Source organism: Argentina silus (assembly GCF_951799395.1).
Source record: "Argentina silus genome assembly, chromosome: 8".
Classification (NCBI taxonomy): Eukaryota; Metazoa; Chordata; class Actinopteri; order Argentiniformes; family Argentinidae; genus Argentina; species Argentina silus.
In genome coordinates, this window is record NC_139662.1 from 17660115 (window position 1) to 17682698 (window position 22584).

Genomic DNA, 22584 nt, shown 5'->3' on the forward strand with positions numbered 1-22584 from the left:
TTGCCTTAACGGCACTTGAAAAACAAAAAACTAATACAAAAACAAATTATTATTATTATTATTATTATTATTATTATAACACTATGTTTTTATTAGAATTTGTTCACATCTTATGAAATGCATTGTAAATTGTTCTGTTCTTTGTCTATTATCTTTTAGTTGACTAATTGAAGGCCAAATCTGATGTTTCCATTGTTAATATTCTGTTTTCGGTAGACTGATGGTAAATGTGATTTTACAGCTTCAAACAATGTTGCAAATGATTAGGTCTCAATCAAACTTTAATTTGACAACTGCAAATATAATTTTTTTTGAAGGGCTATTAACATATGCCCACCGTACAGATTGCATGTTGCAAAGACATTGCAAGTGTCCTTGGCCAAACATGCCTGGTTGCCCAGGTAGTTGCAGTACTAGAGACTGTATCAGATATCCCATGAAACTAGATGTGATCAGTGATAACAGAAACAATACAGATAGGACACAACATCACTTGTAGGTACAATGGATGTACCAGAATGTTTTGTATTGGTAAACATATAAAACCTCAAAGGAGTCTGAACTACATTTTGGTCAACATTGCACAAAGAGGACCACTCGTGGCCTTATTCACTTGTTCCATCCAGCTAGAGAGTCTCCACCAGTCTCTCTCCTGTGGGCTTCTACTAGCACCTCCCTCCCAAGTCTCGGCCTGGGTTTGAGCTGTGACAGCTCTCCCCAGGGTGGTAGCGTCTAATGTGGTTCTTCAGGCTGATGTTGTGGTTGAAGCTCTTGAGGCAGAGCTTGCACTGGAAAGGCCTCTCCCCAGTGTGGACACGCAGGTGAGACTTCAGCTGGCTGGCCTGGGCAAACGTACGCTGGCACACCTGCAGAAATGGGCAACATGAACCTGGTGAATTCAATACATTCCTTTACTTTGGCCAACAATGCATTCAGTGACAAATTTAATTATTATTACAATACAAATTATTACATAATTAATTCAAAGCATTTTGTATTTTCTAATGTATTTATTTAACTGTTTTAAAGGAGTCTACCTTTTGTATTTTTAAGCATAGCAGAAGCATAGAAGTTAAATGGGGACACATGGAGGGAATAGACAGATTAAATAGTGTCCACCATTGCCAAGGACACTAAGTAGGCATACAGTTCTAATAACCATACAGTTGTGAAGGCATTTATAGAGGAAATACAAAATAAATGAAATTTAGATGAAAGGTACATGTAACGAAATGCATGAAGGCAACTGAAGTAAGACTAAACCAAAGTGGCAGTTGATAACGGTCATGACTGGGAGTCACGAGGGACAATGGAGGACACAGCTGATGCAAATGCTAAAATACTGCATGAGAAAAGTTGCGACAGGTAGAGACGAGCGTATAATTAATTTAAAAGAGACTCCAAGCGTGAAATTAAGCAACATAAACTGTTTGTGTAATGCCAACGTAGGTGGTATTGGCTGCCCTCACTATAGCAGCCCTGTTAGGCTGGCTCCTGATTGCAAGCTCCCTATTTGGCAAGCACCAACAATCTAAACTAATGAGTTATAACTGTTTGTAAATTGTTTATAATTTAATAAACTGGTTATAAGTGAATGATTAACTAATTACCAGCCCTTTACAAATGTGACATTCATGTAAAGTGTTACCAAAAATGTTTTCCAGCAATGCGTGTACACAAGTCAATCGCGATACATCTCCACCTCCAGCATTTTTTTTTTTACTTCATAATATGAGTTACAAAAGGTCATTCACATTAGTATATTATTATTGGTTAACAAAATACACAACACAAAGCATAATTAAAATAGGCTAATCATTTCAAACGCATACAACTGAGATACTGCCCCTTCCTGCTCACCTGACACCTGTGGGGCTTGTTGACACTGTGGGACACTTCGTGCCTCTCTAGAAGATGGCGCGTGGGGAACTCCTTGTAGCAGGTGTGACAGATGGGTCTCCTAGACACATGCTTTCTGAGATGGTGGTTTCGTGTGCGGGCGTTATAAAATGTCTGTGGGCATTCAGAGCACTGGAATGACTGTTTCTCCTTATAGGAGTGGTTCATCTCATGGTTCTGCTTGTTTGACTGCGTTCTAAACGGCTTTAGGCAGTATCTGCATGGGTGAATGCCCTGATGGGTCCGTCTGTGGGCCTTGAGACTTGGCTCAGTCAAATAGCGTTTCCCACAGTCAAGGCAGGGGAACAGCTTAGTCTTGTGGTCACATTTATGCTGATGCTTCTTAATAATGTAGAAGACACCACAGTCTGGACAGAGCTCCGGGAACTGCTCCTGCTCTTGGTCCTGGGTCCTCTGGGATGACAATGCATCTCCCTCGTCAACAGCAATGTCAACATCTGCCTCTCCTAAGGGGTTCTGTCTCTCTGTTTCTCTACCTTTCCCTATGCTCTCTGTCTCATCTGTCTCTGACCCTGGGTCAAAGTCAGAGTCACTAGAACACCTCTCCTCCTCCTTCTCCTCCTCCTCCTCCTCCTCTTCGTCATCATCTTTCTCCTCCTCAAATGTCCCCATCTCTTCCTGGTCTTCCTCAGTAGAGTCTATAGTCACCTCCATCTCCGCAACTACCGTTTCCTCCATTGTGCTCTCCACTATTCCCTCATTCTTCACCTTTACCTCTGAGGACAGATGGCACTCTTCCCGGCAGGAAGCGGCATCAGTCTCACTGTCAAACAGTATCCTTTCCTAAGAAAAGGAAAAATGTATGAAAAATATACATGATTTGCTATTTATCATTGGTAATAAATAGATAGTAACTAGACCACTGATATATGAAATCCAAACTTTTCAATCCAAACTGCTATCAATACAATAGTAAAGGTTGCACGCTTTATCAAGGCGAGGAATACACACCTGGACGTTCTGTAGCTCCTTGTTCCCAATTTCATTCCTACCGGATGTTTTTCTGTTATCACAAGGCTGGCTGTTCCATGTGCTGAGCTGATTGCAGATCTGGCAGTGTTGAATGACAGAGAAGCACCAACAATTCCCCTGCCTCTTGAGCACACAGTCACTACTGCATTGCCCACACTGCCTGAACAACTGCAGCAGGCTGTTGATATTCACACACACATTATGTGGCCCGAGGTCAGTAGACTGTTCATTCACACCTGCATCCTTTTGAGAGAGGGCAGCACACCTAGGTCAAATGCAAGAGAGCATAATGAGGGTGGACTCCTTAATTTCTACTTACATGAGAGAAAAGAGCTGACAAATTCTATACAGAGGTAACATTAATACATAGAGGTATTTGAATTCTATGGTAACTGCCCCGTAAACTTTGGTTCAGTCAGGACACTTATGTCGGTTTAATCATTATTTAATGAAAATGGAAATACGTGCGAGATTGGCGCGATTGGATGGTTCCGCTCTGTATAGGTCCCTGCCTTAAGTTTAACAACATAAAATACAAGTCCAAGTCCATGACTTATAGGCAGGTTATTGTAGCAGGTTTCATTACTGCGCTGACGGGTACTTCACGGATTGCGCACCCTGCATCCCGGTGTAGTAACTACGTAACACGAACACTACACTGGCCGCGCGCGTGCACCAACGCCATGCGATCATTCTACGCGATAATTTCATCCACACCGCTCGCGTACTTCTGCGAGCGCCTGTTTTACACAGCGACTCATAGAAACTGGTTCTATTTGAGACGCTACGCACGCTCCAAGTGATATTCTGTAAATCCCGCCTCTCCCATCTGTTCATTGGTTCACACAATAATACTTCCTGTAAACAATAATAAACCAACATGTGTAAGTGGTAAAAGCAGCAGATGGAGGAGCAGTAGCTCATTACAGAGGTATAGAAACACTTTCCTGTACTATAAGGATCCGCCAAGAAAGGAGAGGGCATGGCGAAAGATTGCCATGGCCGTGGGAATTTCAGGTATAATATGTCACAACAGTTCCGTAGGATAAATTAACTTTGCTAACTACTTTTAATATGGTGTTGTTGTGCACGCATTTGTATCAAAATCTACAGTATATTATTGGTTTGTTTAGTCGTTCTCGCTTTTCGGGACCAAAACAACATTTGTCAATGAAATATTTATTTCAAGAGATCTCATTCCCTGATCGATACCGATTGAAAGCTTGAATGTTATCATCATGCACCTTTAACTCAATACGTTATGCTAACGCTAGCTGATAGCCAACTAACTAACTATGCTATCACCAGACCTGTCAAGCAAAAATGAAGCCACTTCGGTATCCGTAGCAAGATCTTTCTGCTGCTTGAGGTCCCTCCATCTGAAAAAGGCTTTTCCGATATCAATCCGATTTCTAGATTTGTCCCTAAATCTCCTCCACTCAACGTCCCTGACATCCTTCCTCGTTGTCCCAACAACTTCGAGAACAGCCATTGACATTAAGGACGGAACTAGATAGCAGCGCGCTAAATGGTAATAAAACATTAAGCGCATTCCAGGCATAGATCATTCCGGTTCCAGGACGACGTCACGCCCGGTGCGCATCAAGCAGAGATGTTCATGTAACTTTACTCTAGAAGACTCCTTATTTATTTTTTGCAAGGGGCGTGGTCTGCAGCCATACCATATTGGGAAATATAGACGGGCGCTTGTTTGGTGCTGATGGATCCTCATAATTATTCGAATCAGAACATGTTTATGTTAGCTTGCTAATTGTGTTACTGTGCTAGTTATCATGTAAATACAAACAACAGGACCAAAAGCTTCGGTAGCAAGCAACCTACCTATCTAGCAGAAAACAAGACAACTCTGCATCGCTCCTCATCCCTTTCAGCTCCTTGAGCTGTCGCCAGCGTGGAAATGCCCAACCAAGGTTGACTCTGGTTTTGGAACGAGACTTGTCGGCAGCTCGCTTTGCTTCACTGGGTTTCCTCTTTTTAGCAGAGGAAGGCTGCAATTGTTTTGGTCGGCTACTATCCGCCATTGCACTCAAGAAGCGCTCTAGTGCAGCAGTAGGTAGCCACGTCCCACGCAAATTGCAGATTATACACGCCCAGAAAAGTCCCGAACATTTTTGGGAAGACAATTTCAGGCAGAAGGGCAGGGTCTTGGCAGGTGCACGCGCTGTCACAGACTGCCAATGCATCATAGGTAATGATTCAGCATGGTTATTTAGTAATATTTTCAAGGGGGAAAAGCTACAGATTGCACCTTTAAGAAGAACAAAGATACAGCTTTTGATTACTAGTGAATATAATGACATTAAGAGGAACTGTTACACACATAACTGTCCTATCTCTCTCTCTGTCATTTGCTGGTGTACAACGTAGGCTGTTAGAAGGCATGCTAATCAGGCCAACCATTTGGAACTGTTTTTCACAACTTCCTGTGATGGTGAGTGATCAAGTTAGGTGTGACGAGAACTATCAAACCATTTAAGATGGTAATGCTTTGTATACAGCTACAGACTGGGTTATAGATCAAAAGGGGTAAAACACTAGAACAGCGGATGTAGTAAAACTCTACTTCTTGGCTCAGACCACACGGCTGGACCCAGAGCATGCACTGAAATATTATATATAACACAAAAGTTGTCACTGTCCTTTTATTTTCTTACATCGGGGTAGTAGAATGTAACATGTATTGTTGATGTATTTGCCTTGTAATGTATACGTTTACAATATAATTAAAGCCTCATTTGATTTATTCATACCTGACTATTCTTGTTCATAGTGTTAATTGAATTAATGGAGTCAGATTATTAATATTAAAATATGCTTTGTTATTAACAGTACATAGCCAATTGTCCTTGCCAATCATTCATATTGCAACTGCCAACCTATAAGGCTCTACAATATCTAACTGTACTTTTTAGTGCAGATTTGTTCTCATTCCCTAGTGTCCAATATGCACAACACGTTTAAAACACACGTTTAATGTGTACGATCCACTAGTCATAGGCCTTCATGTTATGTATTGTGTTATTCTCTGCTCCCCTGCCATATGTCAGATACAACCCTGCATGTTTACATCTAGAATAATTGCAAGCAATGGTCAGCCCCCATACCCCTGCCCGATCACTCCGCTCTTCCACCTCGGCTGGCCGTCTGGCACCGCCGCCTATACATGGATGCAGCAGCCGCGCTACTCGGTTACGGCTTTTCACTGTCCGGCGCCCCGCTGGTGGAATGAGCTTCCCACTGCTGTCAGGACAGCAGTCACTACTTATCTTCCGCCGTAGACTGAAGACCCATCTCTTCAGGCTACATCTTAACTGTCCATCCTAAAGACCTCTTCATCCCCACTACCCCCCTGTACAGTAGAGGGCAAATTAATTAATAATAAAAAAATAAAAAAAAAGTAAATGTAAAGATACTATGGGCATAATTCTTTACGGGTAGGATTTAAGAACTTTTCAACAATTATCTGGTGTATTCATGCATAATTCAGGACTAGCTACTTTTCCTTGTGAATTTAATAAAAATCGACTCCAACTCAATACAGTAATGACAGAATAAGATCACCCACCACACCACAGTCATCCTCTGGGCACACAATGGGGGATTGTGCCAGACTTGCCAGCCAGAACTGTGGATGCCATATTGTGTTCACATGAATAATCTACTTTACACAGATCTCATGAGCAAAAACGTAAGACTTGATTAACTTCAGCGACAATGAATGGAGCACATTCAACCAAGATTCAACTTATCTAAGGCTGAGAGGAAACCCACACCCATCTGTTGCAAACAAAGAGGTTTAACTTCAATATAATGATAATTAAAAGAGTATAGAAGAAAAACCTGTTATTGGGAACATTAATTTGTCTAAACAATAAACATCCCTTCCTTTATGTAAAGGATGCCCAGATGTGGTAGGCCCACCAAAAATACTTCATTGTCTGGCCATGTTATTCCTATTCTTCAAATAGGCCAACACACAGCTTTTTAGAGTTGAACATTTACTGGAATGCAAATATCTGATGGGTTGTCATTGTCAATAAAAAAAGTTTTGTATCCAAACAAAGGTGTTTTAGGAAACAAATGAAATACTGTACCTTCCATGAGGTTGCTAGCATATCTTTTCACGTAGTACATTTCACATGCCCTCCCACTAAGTAACAGTGGTATAAGGTACTCCTCTTGAACAACATTTTCTTTTTCATAAATCTGTAAATGGGGCAATTGAATTCCTAGGAGTTGTATAACAACTAAAGTTGACTATATTATCATAGGTCAATAACTTGGAATACACTGAAGAAAGGACGTGTGAACCATTCAATGCAAGCTTGCATTTTTACTCCTCAAGGTTGTATGTTTTTTGGGGGGTGCTGTCCTCCTCACTTTGAGGGTCTGGGGGAGTTCAGACGAGACATCTGTGGTCTCCATTGAGACTGTTCTCCGTTTCCTTCCCCTCATTCCCCCCACTCCCTCCATCTCTGTCTTCTGCCCCTCTTCCTCCTCATCTGCAGAGCTGGAAATGCACTCCTAAAACAGACACACACAATGGTCAGCTGCCGAGATAGCAGTGTCTAATGAGATCATTTTCCTTCAATGTTTTGATATGGCAATTAATATACTGTAAGTGTATGTACTTTACAAATACACAGGTTGTGTGATGTGCGACCTGATTATAATGATACTTGTGAATGAAGCTGAAGTGTGTCATTGTACTTGTTGGGAATAAAGTATGGACAGCAATCCAATTGATAATCTTCGACATGTTCGACAAACTACATGCCTTCCTCAGCGTGCATGTAGTTTGCGTCTTTATTTGCAATAAATTACGATTTAAAGATTACCAATTGGATATTATGATATTCTACATGGATCCGGCACCTGAACAGTAGCTTTTAATAAGATTTGAGTGAGCATGTTGTTCTTTATAATTAATTGCAATAGTTAACAGAGAGGGTTAGTTGATGAAGGGAGTGACTGATACAGGATGAGACGGAACAGTACCATCCAGAGTCCCAGCTCAGATTCAGGAGTCTGTGGTCGTGATTCAGATTCTGATTCAAAGATGTGATGTTCTGATTCAGGTTCTGAACCATTCATCTGGTTGTCATGGTGGGCAAGATCAAGTTCTGATGGATCGTCAGTGGCCTGTGTTGTCCAGACCGGTTGTTCCTCCTTAGCCATGGAACACAGAGAGAAAAGCACATTTAATGCCTGTTTAATAACTGCAGCATTCCAATGGCTGTTTTCAAATCCTTCACTGACACTGATCTGAGCGGTATTGGACAGATGGGAGTGAATACCTCAGTATGCCCTCACCACTGTTGTAGTTTATACAAGCACAAGTGGAGGGGAGACAATAAGATATTTTTTAACAGATCTTTCCACCCTTCCTCACTATTTTGGTGGGTCATGCTTCTCCACAAACCTGGATTGCCCCTAGTCTACGAAGTTCTGGCATTTACAGCCTTGTGTGAGTTCTGATGTTTGAAATTCCCCGAACTCAATGAGGACGAAATCTACCAAAACATTGATTATATAATAAATGAGACGCACAATGGAAGACACTGATATTCAGTAGTTCTCGCAGTACCTGGATCTCCTCTTCAACTGTGTACTCCACAGAGGCTGGTGTGTGACCTGTGTATCCCTTTCTCAGGAGCAGTCTGCCATCTGTGCTCTCCTTCAGTTTCGACACCACAGATTTAAAGCTCACACTGAATCCAAGTTTGTAAAATACAGGGAAACTCCTCTTCTTCACCCCACATTTGTACAACTCAATACCGTTGCGGTACAGCGGTGCACCCACAAATTTGGAGCGTGCTCTCAGTAAGATAGCCCCAGCCCAGGCCATCTTGTCCCTCTTATGAAGATCCTTTGTAATCTGTTTTTTGGATCCATCAATGGGTTCTCCATAACCTGGCACTGAACTGGAGACCTCCAGGAATCTGAGGAAGGTGGGAGCCCTGGTCTTCAACTCCTCTTGAACCTTATCCCAGTCAAACTCCTGAAGGGAGAGCGGGGAGGTCTGACACAGGATCGAGTCGTGTCGCACCATGATCTGGCACTCCCGATTCACTAGTTTAAGGACCTCTGCGATCATTATGGGAGCCATACCTGAGACAGACACATGAGAATACATCCTGAAAGGAACTGTTTTTTTGCTAGGAACATATTTGACAAGCAAAAAAGATTGTATCCAAATTCGCATTGTCTCTATTATGGCTTGTTGTAATAAAATCAAAATCCACTTTTTTACTGGTCAATCCTCTACACTCCTCAGTCACAATCTCCAGTGCTTGCTTGATAACAAATTGTGACAAACCTGGAACTTGCATCAAGAACTTTGGTAAGCTTTGGGGCCGATTACCTTGGAGCAATAAACCAATTTTTTCCAAGGGACCTTTAAGTATCCGTGACTTATGTGTATAAGTACTTGTAACAGTGACCTGGGACAAACAAAAACAAAAAGCAAAAATAATGGTTAAATATCAGACCATCTTTTCAATTGGCAGTAGCTAACAAAAAAATATGTTTAATTACATTATGGAACAAACTTGCAATGATAACATCTGCGTGTGTTGCACATACAATGGGCTTTAGCAATTGCTGAATCGTTAATTAAAAAAAAAAAAAAAAAATATGTATGTTGAAAATATCTATGCTACACATCAACTTGTTACCATGATCAACAGATGATATATTAAATGTACAAATGTGAGCCTGCAACACGGTTTTCTACCTGTGCTACTTAAGAGTCTGATTAACAGTGGGACAAACAAACAAACGTTGAGCTGTAGCTGCATGGATATTGCATCAACACAACCCTTCACTGTGTTGTTGTTGTTGTTGTTGTTGTTAAAAGCTAGAGCACTTACTTTAACTAATCTGTGATAACTCTCGTTCTGGTCACCCTCTTCCGATGATGCATCAACAGGTGTATCTATCACCTGGTCGTCTGTTGCTGGGGCTAGGGCTGGGGCTGGAGTTGGAGCTGGGATGGGGACTGGGGTTGGGGGGACTGGGGCTGGGACTAGGATTGGGATTGGGACTGGGGAGACTGGGGCTTCGGCTAGGGCTAGGGCTGGGACTCGGATTGGGATTGGGATTGGGACTGGGACTGGGACGGCTGGGGCTGGGGCTATGGCCCTGAACATTCCTTGCCTCACAGGACTATCTGTGCTTTCCTGAGCTCTACTAGAGGTCGAGACAGCCGCGGCACATCTTTTCGTTGTTCCACTACTAGCATATGCTCTTTCCCTTACGAAACTGACGATGTTTTTCACGTCATTGGCACTTCTTCTATATTTGACTAGAAGAGTTCGACAGGAGCTACATACTGCTCTTGAAAACCCATCGCTCAACGTGACTGGTCCCGTTATCTCTTCTAAAGCCAGTGTGTAGTCCGGTCGCAATAAAGAATATTTACCTTGCAAAAGGTTATGTTTGTTCTTCTTGGAGTGGAAAGGCTGTCTACAAACACGGCAAACATCAATTTCGGTTTTAATCGGCGATGGCTGAGCCATCTTCACGCACTGTTGCTACGGTTTCAGCGTTTCTGTGATCGACTCGGCCGTGGAAATCGACTCGGGTAGCTTCTGCTTCCGGGTCGTTTCGCGCTGACGCGTTGTTGATAATACTGTGGAACGCCCATTAGCGTCATGGCATGTTTATAATAGTAGTAGTAGACTATTGAGTGAACAAAATACTTTTCAAATGGGCTATATGCCACAGTACGTTTTTCTATGGCTGCCTTGAGTTGGCTGTCTGTCCTTTTAGGCGTCACAAGACTACAATCTATGCATCTAGGGATTTGTAGGCTTTACGTTTTTCTCTGTACACTAGGCGTTTCAATCAGATACGAGAAGATGTTTGGCACTCCTGCTCTTTCTCTGAGAATATAATATTCTGAATAAATAGTGAAAAACTCACATTTGAGCTCCACGCAGATTTACTAATGGTTTCCATATTAGCAAGTTTTCAGCGTCCTAGTTGCACCCATTGATTTGCACGCGCATCGCCCTCGTGCGGTAATGTTTGTCAACACAAAATGGGTCTCACTCTCGCGACTCGGGAGCACGAATATGATTCACACACGCGCCGTTTAACCCCAGCTAGAACGGGTTGACTTAAACTATTTGATTGGATACTATGATCGTTTGAAGAAAATAAGCATAAAAAAGTAATTTCCATGAGAATGTCCAAATTATGAACATTCATGATGATTTCTTGTACATTTCTTGTGTAATAAAAAAAAAAGGGCACCAAAAGGCAACATTAACGCAGTGATTATTGAAATAATCCATGTATGAGTTTATTTAAGAATATTCATATACTCTTCTTAAAAATACATTATGATAATACAACTTAACAGAAGAGATTGGTACATCTGTTGACATGTTGAAATCTACTGTACTTCATGTGGCACAAGGATTGTTCCCCTAATCTCATCTCACTGGGTACAATATAGCCTTGTTCACACTATCAGTTTGAAGTGACTCAAATCCTTTTTTGTCCAATATCTGATTCCAAACAGTTTCCCCCCCCCTGCAGTCTGAACAGGCAAAAACCACATGGAATAGGATATTTCAAACTGCATCCATACGTGGTTTGAAATCACATACAAATCTGATTCCTGGCCTTGCGACTTGTGTCTGAACGGTCAAATGCGATTTATTTGCCCTGAAGTGATTTTTTCGTCACTCCCACAAGCATGGAGGACAAGTGTTTGTGGAGTATTGAAGAGTTCTGTTACTTTCTGTCACAATGATTCTCATAAAGAGAAACAGAGCAAGCAACTGGGAAACTCCCATGGTCGGCATTGTTGTCACTCACAACAACTTCTGAGTCAGAGGAGGCAGAAGCACCACCACCTACACTGCACAGATGTCCTACGGCCGTTACTATGACAACCAGCATAGCCTTGTCACACTGTCTGAACACACACAAATCCGATTTTGTCGATCGTAAATGCTGTTTGTACAGCCAGCATTCCAAAACAGATTTGAAAAACAAAACAGATCTGAGCATTAAGGCCTGCAGTGTGAACAAAGCTTTAGTCACAAATCGTATCACTGATCTCTCTGGCAGTTGGTCAACATCATTTGAGTATGGTTCATTTCCAATCATCGAGTAAACTTTGATAAATATATGCTTACTTTGTACAATACACTGGTCAGTAATTCCTAAGTTCTTTCATTGTTTCTTTAATTAAACAAGGCCATCAGTTTGATTTTTACCAATGTGATCAAAAAGAAAAGAAATACTGTGACAAATGGAGATCCCTGTTTCCTGCGCAATCACCAAATTGATTAATCAACATGGAAAAGATTGATTTTAATTATATGGCAAATTTACAGAGGTGCATTCATACCTTCAAACAATGGTCACATAGGCACTGCAGTGTTATGTACAGTACAGGTACATACATCATACATTACGGGCCACACCAGGAGGGGGATTTATTAGATATATAGAATAAGAAGCCTGAGAAGAAAAAAAAAAAAAAAAAAGAAGTGTGTGGCTGTTTTTGGTGTAAATTTATAATTCAAAGAAGGCCGCATTCTTTCCACTGAATTTCGACTGTAAAGGGGGGGGACGCATGACATTTTGGGCACGTGGGTAAATCCACACTGTTGTCTCTAATATATGAGTCTGCCCATCCTCATATCATGTCAAACTGTCTGTTCAATGATGTGTCCCTATCGGTCCAGAAGAAATGGCCCCCTAGGTGTCAGCATCAATCCTGTGAGCTACATGAAAGCAAGGGAGAAACAAATGACAGGTTAATATTTGTCAGACAACACCAGCAGACAGACACCAAACGATCATGATGTAGTGGTGTGCAACACTACAATGAAACTGAATGAAGCTAATCTATCGAACCTCTAGCTATATGTATTCTGACTGTCACAGTTCCTGGTTCAGATACTTACATTGTTTTGGTATCCTGAGTGCTTCCATGTCTCCAGACAGGACCTGATGCATGACGCCCCTGAACTGGTACAGCACCTTTAGGCTCTTCTCCTCTCCCACAACGGGGTCATAGAACCCAGGTAGTCCTGACTGGAGAGGCAACACAATGTCACTGAACACCTACAGTACTGTACAGTCTACTACCATGTTTATGGCAGACTAAACAAATCAATAGTAATCTGTATGACCAGAATTCAGTCAGGACACTCACATCAGTTTAACTTTTTATTGCATGAAAATGGTAATACATTTAAGCTTGGGGTATATTGGATGGCTCCGTATACAACATGGAGCCCATGACTATCAAACCCTCCCTTAGGTAGGCTACATACAGGAGGCTGGGATGACCACACAACTCACTCTCAAAGCCGGTGCAACCATGTCACTTCTGTTGAATGCTATGGAGGAGTGTCAATTCGGCTGTTTTTAAGCCCCTGTCCGTTGAACATGTGATGGTGTTTTTGCACACGTGTGAACCAGCTGTCCTGTCACATGACGGACAGCGGTGCCGTTTGACTTAGAGTCCCCTACCTGAACTAACGCTATGCTCCATTATTGCAGTGATGAATCGGGACAGGCACTGCGATAACTCTAATACTCTGACATTTACCTTTAAGCTTCGCCAAACAAAAGGGCTCGAGTGAGTGAGTTGGGTAAGATCAGTGTTAAGTGTGTTGGGTACACACTGCACTACACGATAGTGGTTGGATAACCTTTTCAAGACAAGGAGAAAGTTCTTTCACGAGATGTAAGGCTTTATCATTTCACGACCTCATCCTGAAATACCAGACAATAAGGGGATGCGCATTGGGGACAATACAATATGAAATATTGTGACACTTAATCGAGAGGTGCTTTTGTGTTGAAAATCATGTGAAATGTGAAAGCTACGGCACCTAGTAAGTGTAGCTACATACCTTTGTGGCCTCAGTTAGAATGAGCTTGGAGTCCTTCACCAGGCACTGCAGTGGAACGGTCACATCAATGACCTTTGCCCTCTCATGCCTCTGACTGTTGTCTGTCACAAACTTGCCATACCAGGCATTGAGGATGATGAGACCTGATGCAGGAAGTAAACATCAGCATGTTGAGAGTCAATACAACATTTTTTCACAGACCATCTTTTGATACTTTGATACACTTACCCAATCTAGATTCCTCAGTTTCAATTATCCTGCGTACAGACACCTGCATTAGCAAGATCTTCATAACGAGAGAGAAAGAGTCAAATGTCAAATCAGATTGCTCACATTAACACAAACAGACAAGCATGGCTAGATAAATTGACAAAGCATCTAGGTGCTTGTCTAGTCATATTATTCGACTCCGCAGCTCATGTTTAGGTGAAGAAGGATGTGTGTTGTGCATGTTTGTGAAGAGACATTGTGTGCTCACAGCAGACTCCGCCTCCTGCTTCTTCCTGGCAATGTCGGAGGCAGAACTCTCTCGCTGCTTCTCCAGGTCCCTGTACAGCGGAGGAGTCATGGAGGCAGCGTTAGGAGGGCTTCAAAAGCCTCACACAACCCAGTAAGAGCTTCAGTACTGCTAACATTCAGTTCATAGGTAGTGATAAATGAGAGTATGTAAATAATCGAATGAGTATGTTAGCTATCTATACACATTCGTGAAACATTGTAGTAAAAACATTTATATGAATTCAAAATGTCTCATTAATAACAATGGTCATAACGTGTTATCAATACTACTGTAAGCCATCAGACTATCCATTTGCAAGTAGCATGTAAGAGAATGCATTTGGGCAATTCAAATCATGTCAGAGTGATACTTGAAACTGTGCAAAAGTAGATGCTGCGGCATGAACTGAACACTCGAGGGCAGTCTTACTGTTCCTTCTGGGCGCGCACGTAGGGTCTGATGACAAGCCGCTGGATGGCGAGGTAGAAGACCAGGGGTCCAACTGTGGCGTAGAACACTGCACTGGGGAGGAGCTGGTCCGTCAGATGAATAGGGAAGAGATACGTCTGGCTGGCTCTGTTTAACCTACAGGAATAGATGCCACAGAAATAGATGCCATCATTGGCTGAGCAGGTAAACTCTCTAACATCGTGCCCATTGTTTTTATGACTCACCTATTCAAAGAGACTTCAATATTCAGTACAGCTGATTGTAGATTCTATACGGACACAATACAGGCTATGGTCGGCTGTGGTGTCAAAAACGCAGCATTAAAAAGGAATACCAAGCCATACTTACTTTATCTTGAGGGAGACACCCTGGGGCACCCCTACACTGACAGTCGCCCCCAGGACACTGTGTCGACTGATCTTCCTCTCAGCGCCATACTCCACCACTGTCCCAAAGAACCCTGATCTACAAGGCAAATACAGTGACGGAAACAATGAGCAAACCTTCCTATTTTGTATTTGTACAGTAGAGGTCTCAGTTCTCAGATGAATATGGGTGTTTATTTCCATACTAAGTACAATCACAGAGAGACTAGGCACAAAACCACGCTTTGGTTTAACTTTGCTTTGACGTGATTTGAAGCTGTAGCAAATGACTAGGTGGTCAGCGACTCACCAGGAGGGGGCGCTAAAGTAGAGTTTAGCATTATGCAACATTATACTCAACAAGGAAATTAGTTAGAAACTCATGAGGATGGTGTTAAGTTAAGGCTCTACAGGAGCTTACTTGACCGAGCCCTTGATCTTGGTCTGGTCGTCATCCTGGAATTTGTACTGGTAGCTCACCATCATGAAGGAGTGAGGGATTCCAAGCTGCAGGAGAACAACAACAACAACAACAACATGCATCAAGAGAGGAGAGACAGAATACCTCTGCAGCAGGACTTCATAAACAGTGTCATATATCAGTCACATTGAGTGCCAGTGGAGGCAGAAATTGTCGGACGGGCTCATTGTACATGTTTGATACCATTCCTCATTCCATTCCATGGAGCCCGTCCTCTGATTTCTACCTCCACATAACTCACCTGTTGAACGCTTATGTTTCACTGTCTAACATGCCCTGTGTTACTGCTTCATGTTGTGTCGTTGTCCCCCAAGATGAAATGGGGGAGGGACTGTGGATCAGTCTCTGTCCATTTGTATGTTACACACAATATCTCAGACACCACTGGGACACTTTTGACAAAACTTGCATGGTGCATCTTGTCATCGCGATCCGGCATTTACAAAATTCACTGATTGGTCCACGGGGGGTACTATAGTAAACAACCGAAATTCCGACTGATTGACTGATTGTCACCAATTCACACAAGGAGGCGCTACATCATTCGCGGGGGACATGTTTACTGTAGGGCACGCAAAGAGGAATATCAGCTGACGTGCATTGTGGTCTCTGTCAAATTAATCAAGTCACGCCCCCTCCTCTTGTCAATGCTGACCTGCATGGCAAAGGTGAAGTGGCTGCTCTTTGTGTCCCTGACAATGCTGGTGTTCATGGAGGACTGTGTACCCCAGCGCCACTGAAGGTAGCCCATAGTGTTCTTGTCCAAGTGGCGGGCCAGAACCGTGCTGCAACCAGGCCGCACCCCCCTAGACGAAAACTGAAGCCCACACTGGGCTGTCAGGAAGCTGGAGGAAAAAGAAAATCCTAAATTAATGAGCTGTCCATCTTGATACAATTGCATATACCATAAACACCGTGTTGCTTTTTTTTTTTTAACACTCCTGACTTACCAGCGAGTCGTCAGGTTGCGGAATATCTTCATTCCAAAAAGCGGCCCGTGTGTGTCTCCTGCCCCAAACTCCAGCTGTGCACACAAAGACAAGAAGTATTATCTCTAACATTGGGCCAAATTGTGTAGAAAGATGGTGAAAAAACAACAACTGTCATTCAGATATGTGTGGATTATTTATTTGTGTGTGTGTGTGTGTGTGTGTAACTAACTGGTTCCTGACCTCCCCCCAGCCTTTAGCTGAGGTGACTCTCCGCAGTGACAGGTTAATGTTTCCCCCTCCGTTGCCATTGTGAGTTGAGAGGGAGCCAGAGAGGATCGCTGTGTCTGTAGTGGTGAGGGGCGCCTGCAATGGGTGACAGATACACATGGTGTGAGATTTCATGCAACTCAGCAGGTCTAGAGAGAGGTTACTTATCAACACACACTGTACTGTATGTCCAAGCTTATTCATTACCTCTATAGATTGTGATATGTGCATCTTGTTGATCTCAACATGTGGAACGCCCCCTCCAGGCACCTCTTCGTAATCCTCCTCATAGCGATCAAAGAGGTCTGTGGCATCGACACCGACACTGATCATCCCCTGAAAGAGACACACATACATTAATCATGGATTAGTAGGTTATCAGTCCTACAGTTACTGACACAACTTAACTGGAACCCCTTCCTTGCACACCCACACGTACACTGACTGACTGACTCACACTCACACACACACACACACACACATCTCACCTTGGGATTGGTCCTCTGCTGTAGCCTTCTCTCCTCCCTCTCTCTCTGCAAACGCTCAAACTCCTCACGGATCTCTGTTGGTGTTCTCCTTCTTTCAACCACCTGCAATTGGAACATTTGTGAGCCATTGCTGCCTGACCAGCACAACTTACTTACCAGCATTAGCTTGGCAGCATAAAGAGGCATCATATGTCACTTCAGGCCCCTGTACGTTTGTTAGTGATCATCAGATCAAAGAGAACCCCCTGGACTTACCTCCCATCCTTCGACATCCAGTCCTCTCTTGCCATAAATATCATAGATGGCTCGAGACTGTGGGTCACTGAGGACTAGAGGGAGAAATGTGAAACAATATGAATTAGTTTCAATAATAATAATAAAAAATTATAAAAATCTGTTCTCGTCTCGATCATCGACAACAAAGAATCTTTCTACTCACAGTCGAGCTGAATGAGCAGCTCAAAGCGCTAAACCAGTGAGCATGAGTTCTGCAGAGGGTTTACCTTCATAAGCTTGATGCACCAGGTTAAAGAGTTGTTCGGCCTGCCTCTTCAATTCTGGGTCCCTGTGCTTGTCTGGATGGTACAGCATGCACAGTCGCCTGTATGATCCCTTAAGCTCATCCTGTGGTGCCTAATGAGCAGTATGGAAAGAGCAGACGAACATTGTTAAACATTAGCAAGATATTTCCAGTTATGATTTCCAGCTGGGAGTTCATGAAATTCGGTACAATATAATTTGATACATACTGCTTGTACAGAAAGACAACTTGTCATATGCAGAAGTTGCTTGCGAGCTAGTTACCACGGGCTACAGTCAACGAACTGTAATACCGTGACTTGTAGCTACGACCCTAACATTGACAGGCGGTAAATTAGCCGCATACCTGAAAGCCAACCATGAGTGTGACAGTTTTAGTTAGTGTTGACTGATGCTTACAGCTAGAAAGCTAGTTTTGTCTATCCACTTTTTTTCAACTAGCTAGCTAACGACCATCATTTGAGTGTTGTTGATGAACAACTCAAGAAATGTTCCTAGCTAGCTAACCAACTTGCTGACAACATTTCCCAAGAGTCAGAAATCAATGATAAGCGAGGGTCAACTAGCTTAGCTAGCTAGCTAGCTTAACGCATTGCCTCAATTTGTTTCGGGAGACTACGCTAAATGAATTAAACCGACAACAAAACAATTGCCGAATAAAGGATTACAAACAATATAAACAGGACCCCGGTATATTATACCTCTCTTCTGACATTAAGTAGAGAATAGTAATCATCATTATCAATTTCATCCTCCTCCAAGGCCGGCGCCATATTTACAACCTGTCATCCGCGCTTCGTTGCTTTCAGTGTCTGTGCATGCAGACGCTCCGTTACTGTCTCTGTTGCCACCTTGTGGATTGGATGTATCTAGAAAGCGTCAAAACTCCGGGTTGCATCTCAATAGGCTAGCGTGGGTTCCTCTCCTCGCCTCCTTTGCTTCATCTTCATTCATGCGAAAGAGTGGTCGATCATTTTCTATTGCTCTCATCCTTTTCTCAGGTCGAGTCCCACTCAAAGGACATGTCATGTTTGTTAGACAACAGGCATCTCCATGGCCTTTCAGTTGTATAGGGTGTAGCGTGAGATAATTCCTCCACTGGTTCTACATGTCTCTGGAGGACAGGGAACACTGTCAGTCGGGCATTTTCACAAGGCCTATCAATGTGGGCTCGTATAAGCGCGATTGGCCATCCGTGTCACTGAGCTCAAGCTTTGTCAGGTGTTCAGAAATGATCATGACCATGTTTAGAAATGTTTCTATGTTTGGGTAAAACAATTGGCAAATATAGTGTTTGTAATTAATCAGAGAAGCCAATCGAAAACGACTGTGATATAATTCGTTCACAACTTATTGTGACTAGTTTTATTCTAATAGGGAAACTGACAATGTATTATGTGCAACCCTGACTATCTATTGACGCACATTAGGCCGTAGTCATAATATCACAAAGTTGAGAAATAATGTTGATATGTCGCATGATATTACACAATTTTGGATCATCTTATTATACACAATATGGAATTAAGAAAACATCCTGGGGACTTTGGGGACAGCATCCTCCTAAAATTGAACGCTCCGCTATATATCCCCCCGGTTTGATAAATGAACCAGATTGTCAGGTAAACGCGTGGTGTTTTGATTTTAATAAATTGTCATTCAATGACTTTTCCCCAGGCTTGTCTATGAGCGCTGGGCTGAGCGCTTCAACGGTACAGTGCTGTGACGTCATCCGACGCTCATCTCGCTGAATGGAGCTGTCTTTTCAGCACCACCTCTTGGCCCTGTCTCGTGCAGGACCAGCGGGATGGCTTTGGACCATTCAAACGTGTAAAACAATTTGTTTGAAAAAAAAAAAAAAAAAAAAAAAAAAATCTAATCATCTGCGCCAGAAGTTTATTGCGTTGCTGTTGCACTGACTGAAATGGTGATTTGAATTTGCAATACCTTAGGACATAGACTACCACATTAACAATTCCAGAGTGTCTATTGTGTCCAGACAGTTCCACGCATTAGCCTATGTTATGTTGTGTAGCCTACACTATTTAAACTATTAGTCCACTCCAAGCAGATTGGTTGCTTTTCTGTTAATCTAATATTACTTTTCGGCCAATAACGTGGTTTAGTAGATGCATTAGATGTGTGTTTTTCTTGATGTCACAAGCCATTCCAGAGTTTCATTGTCAGTCATTGCCTCACAACCAATGGTAAGTTTGTATTGGCTGGACTCGCTGCTGCTCCTCGAGTCCCTCCTCGTGCTGTCCTCGCCGTGCACGCGCGTGGTACCCACGGTCGTGAGGAGGAGGAGGATGTTGCGCGCGAAGGGGAAATGGCTGCCGAAAACAAGCCGGAAGGTAAGAGAGATATAATGGGATTAATTCAGCTGTATGACAACTATGTGATTTGTAAGATTTTAAAGTCAGACTATGATGACATACATGTTAAGACAAGTAGAGCTTTTGAAAGATTAACGCTCCAATATTTCCTCCGAAATACTAGCCATCTAAACGTGGTGCTGGTGGAGACAACATTACCTAGCCAGCTAATATTAGCTAGCTTTTTAGCCCAGCTTTGCCCATCATCACAGCCTACATAAAAAGACGGGGACTAAATAGCCAGCATGATCTAAGTACAGACATCTTGAAATCCTATTTTATTCAAGATTCAGTTTAGTGAAGGAGCAAGCTAAATAGCTAACAAGCTTGCTAAGTTAATGACAACATGTCATTGCCATCGACCAACTTCTCTTCTATTTATCCAGCTTTCAGAAGAAGGTTGTGTCACCTAAACGTATGCAAGCTATTACACAGTAACGACGTCTCTGTCAGAATACGTTTATTAAATCCGATATAGTCAATGTTGGATGGTAGTTTGCTTAGAATGCATTTCAGACATCCAGTGACCATGTCTGATAAAAAAAAAAAAAATGCTTGCTTGTAAGTCCTGAACAATCTTTTTTATTTACTCGGCCACCCTTTGAGCATCCTCCCCCCGTATCTTCGCGTGCGATTTTTCTCACTAGTGTCGGTGTTACAGAGACCATCATTGCTTAGTCTAAAGTGCTGTTTTATATTGTCGTTTTTTGCTTAGTATTTATACGATGTATAAAGCTACTCTCCTAGACATGACCGGCCAGCATCATTTCTGTTTAGATGTTCGGATGCCCCCAGATGTGTTTTGCTGTGAAATGACGGAGAGTAGGATACCGAAGAGCGTTTATCTGAAATTCTAGCATCAGTAAAGTATTTTTTTTAACCAATAACCAATGTGTTGGTACATGCTTGTTATTGTATTTTATTGAGTCGTAGACATATTACACCTAATTTGGGTTGAGATGTGCTCTCTTATCAGGGTTAACATTGATTTGAATATGTCATTTGTGTTGAAGAGTAGACGATAAAGTAGAGTTTTCGCGAACATTGATTTAACTAGAGGTCAAGGCAAATATACTGTCGTTCTGATCAGCGCGTTTGAATAAGACAGGGCTGCACGCACTATTATAAATATAATAAGAGTGACCATCACAATGTAGAATGCATGAAAACTGTTAAAAAAGTGCACTGTTTGACTGGATATAGGTTTACTTGGACGTCAGAGTATGGCTAAACGAAATTAACCTCAGTTGTTGATTTGTTTTATAATCAGTGTTTGTTATTATATAGTAGAAGTATAGTGTTGGTAATAGAGGCCATATTAATTGCATGTAATAACGATATTTTAGAGTCTTTTCAGTCGGGTATACATTCAATCTAATGTCATATATCAGAATCAACACGCGCGTCTTTTACAATGCAATTTTCGCCCGTGCTCTTCGAATTGTTTTCGATATTGAGCTGAATGAAGTTATATTGTTCATGTAACCACGGGGTGGAGACAAAGAGCGAGCTCGCGGAATCGTGTTGTCGGCAATGTTCACGCTTGTAATTAGGCCTAACTGGAAGCCGTGGAAAGGTCCTAAGTTGAAATCAGATATAGCCCTAGTATTCTTACGTACAACATTGATACATTGCTGCACATAGGTAGCTGTTAGTCATGACACCTCCCTAAGTGTTTAAGGTAATGATGAAGACTGTGTCAGTCGGTTTTGCGTGTCTGATCTTGTGCCTCCCCAATTGTAAAAAATAAGATATGCATTACAACAAACTAATGATATAGGTCTAGGTGATATGATTAAGGAGATTGGGGTGATGAATTTGTTCAGCGTAGTCATGTGTAAGACCACAATAACAAAGGTAAGGGAGCTAGTTGTTTTGCATGACAGTGCCAACCTCTAAACAAAGCTCCACAAGGGGGTGGTATTGAGCTGTAGAAGCCACCATCATCCCTTTACACAGTTTGCATTTTTGGTGTCTGCCTAAGACACAATTAAAAAGGGAAGACTTGGCTACCTCTGTTATAGTAATGACTTCCCGCTGGTGTTTAGACCTAATCCATATATGTTGGATTGAACATACAGGCTACCTTTGTTAATTTCTCTGCTTCTCCATCACCGGGAGCTTCAACTGAAAACCCTGACTTGAAACTCCCAATGCTGAGCAGGTTGAGTTATTTTCGGTGTTCCTGTGAGGTCGGTCAGTGGAGGAGAAGGAGGAGGAGGAGGAGGAGGAGGAGGAGGAGGGAGAGAGAGAGGGCTTCATACCTTCACATAAACACAATGTCCTCTCTGGCAAACTGGGGCCTCAGAGATTTCACATACTAGAACAGTCAGAGATAGATTTCTAAATTTCTAAATTCCTCCATCCAATATTCATTGGTATTGGTTA

The 22584-nt window shown here is 42.4% G+C and overlaps 3 protein-coding genes across 3 annotated transcripts; all 3 read right to left on the bottom strand.

Annotated features, from left to right (window-relative positions):
* Positions 1 to 272: 272 nt before the first annotated feature.
* Positions 273 to 4934, bottom strand: LOC310808044 (uncharacterized protein; the record flags this gene model as incomplete). Its single annotated transcript, XM_083674741.1, has 4 exons — positions 273 to 866; positions 1861 to 2703; positions 2872 to 3157; positions 4735 to 4934. 4 exons carry the CDS (start codon positions 4932 to 4934, stop codon positions 666 to 668), a joined length of 1530 nt encoding a protein of 509 aa, XP_083530867.1. The 3' UTR covers positions 273 to 665.
* A 1479-nt stretch (positions 4935 to 6413) lies between these two features.
* Positions 6414 to 9913, bottom strand: LOC310807952 (uncharacterized protein). The gene is made up of 5 exons (XM_083674623.1): positions 9786 to 9913; positions 9233 to 9356; positions 8501 to 9024; positions 7912 to 8082; positions 6414 to 7437 (listed from the first exon to the last, which is right to left on the bottom strand). Exons 2-5 carry the CDS (start codon positions 9243 to 9245, stop codon positions 7228 to 7230), a joined length of 918 nt encoding a protein of 305 aa, XP_083530749.1. The 5' UTR covers positions 9246 to 9356; positions 9786 to 9913; the 3' UTR covers positions 6414 to 7227.
* Positions 9914 to 11210: 1297 nt separating this feature from the next.
* On the bottom strand, positions 11211 to 18620 carry dnajc11a (DnaJ (Hsp40) homolog, subfamily C, member 11a). The gene is made up of 16 exons (XM_083674481.1): positions 18523 to 18620; positions 17785 to 17914; positions 17537 to 17610; positions 17282 to 17383; positions 17001 to 17129; positions 16767 to 16889; positions 16545 to 16618; positions 16250 to 16439; positions 15535 to 15620; positions 15097 to 15213; positions 14728 to 14883; positions 14278 to 14347; positions 14028 to 14085; positions 13800 to 13942; positions 12843 to 12972; positions 11211 to 12659 (listed from the first exon to the last, which is right to left on the bottom strand). The coding sequence occupies exons 1-16, from the start codon at positions 18592 to 18594 to the stop codon at positions 12634 to 12636; spliced, it is 1680 nt and encodes a 559-aa protein (XP_083530607.1). The 5' UTR covers positions 18595 to 18620; the 3' UTR covers positions 11211 to 12633.
* Positions 18621 to 22584: the final 3964 nt, after the last annotated feature.

Coding starts and splice junctions, on each gene's coding strand:
- LOC310807952 (XM_083674623.1), bottom strand. Junction 8,083..8,500: donor CAGTTGAAGAGGAGATCCAG/GTACTGCGAGAA, acceptor TCCATGGCTAAG/GAGGAACAACCGGTCTGGAC. Junction 7,438..7,911: donor CTGAGCTGGGACTCTGGATG/GTACTGTTCCGT, acceptor TGTCTGTTTTAG/GAGTGCATTTCCAGCTCTGC.
- dnajc11a (XM_083674481.1), bottom strand. CDS start 18,594: ATGGCGCCGGCCTTGGAGGAGGATGAAATTGATAATGATGATTACTAT. Junction 15,621..16,249: donor ACTTCACCTTTGCCATGCAG/GTCAGCATTGAC, acceptor GTTCTCCTGCAG/CTTGGAATCCCTCACTCCTT. Junction 13,943..14,027: donor AACTGAGGAATCTAGATTGG/GTAAGTGTATCA, acceptor TTCCTGCATCAG/GTCTCATCATCCTCAATGCC.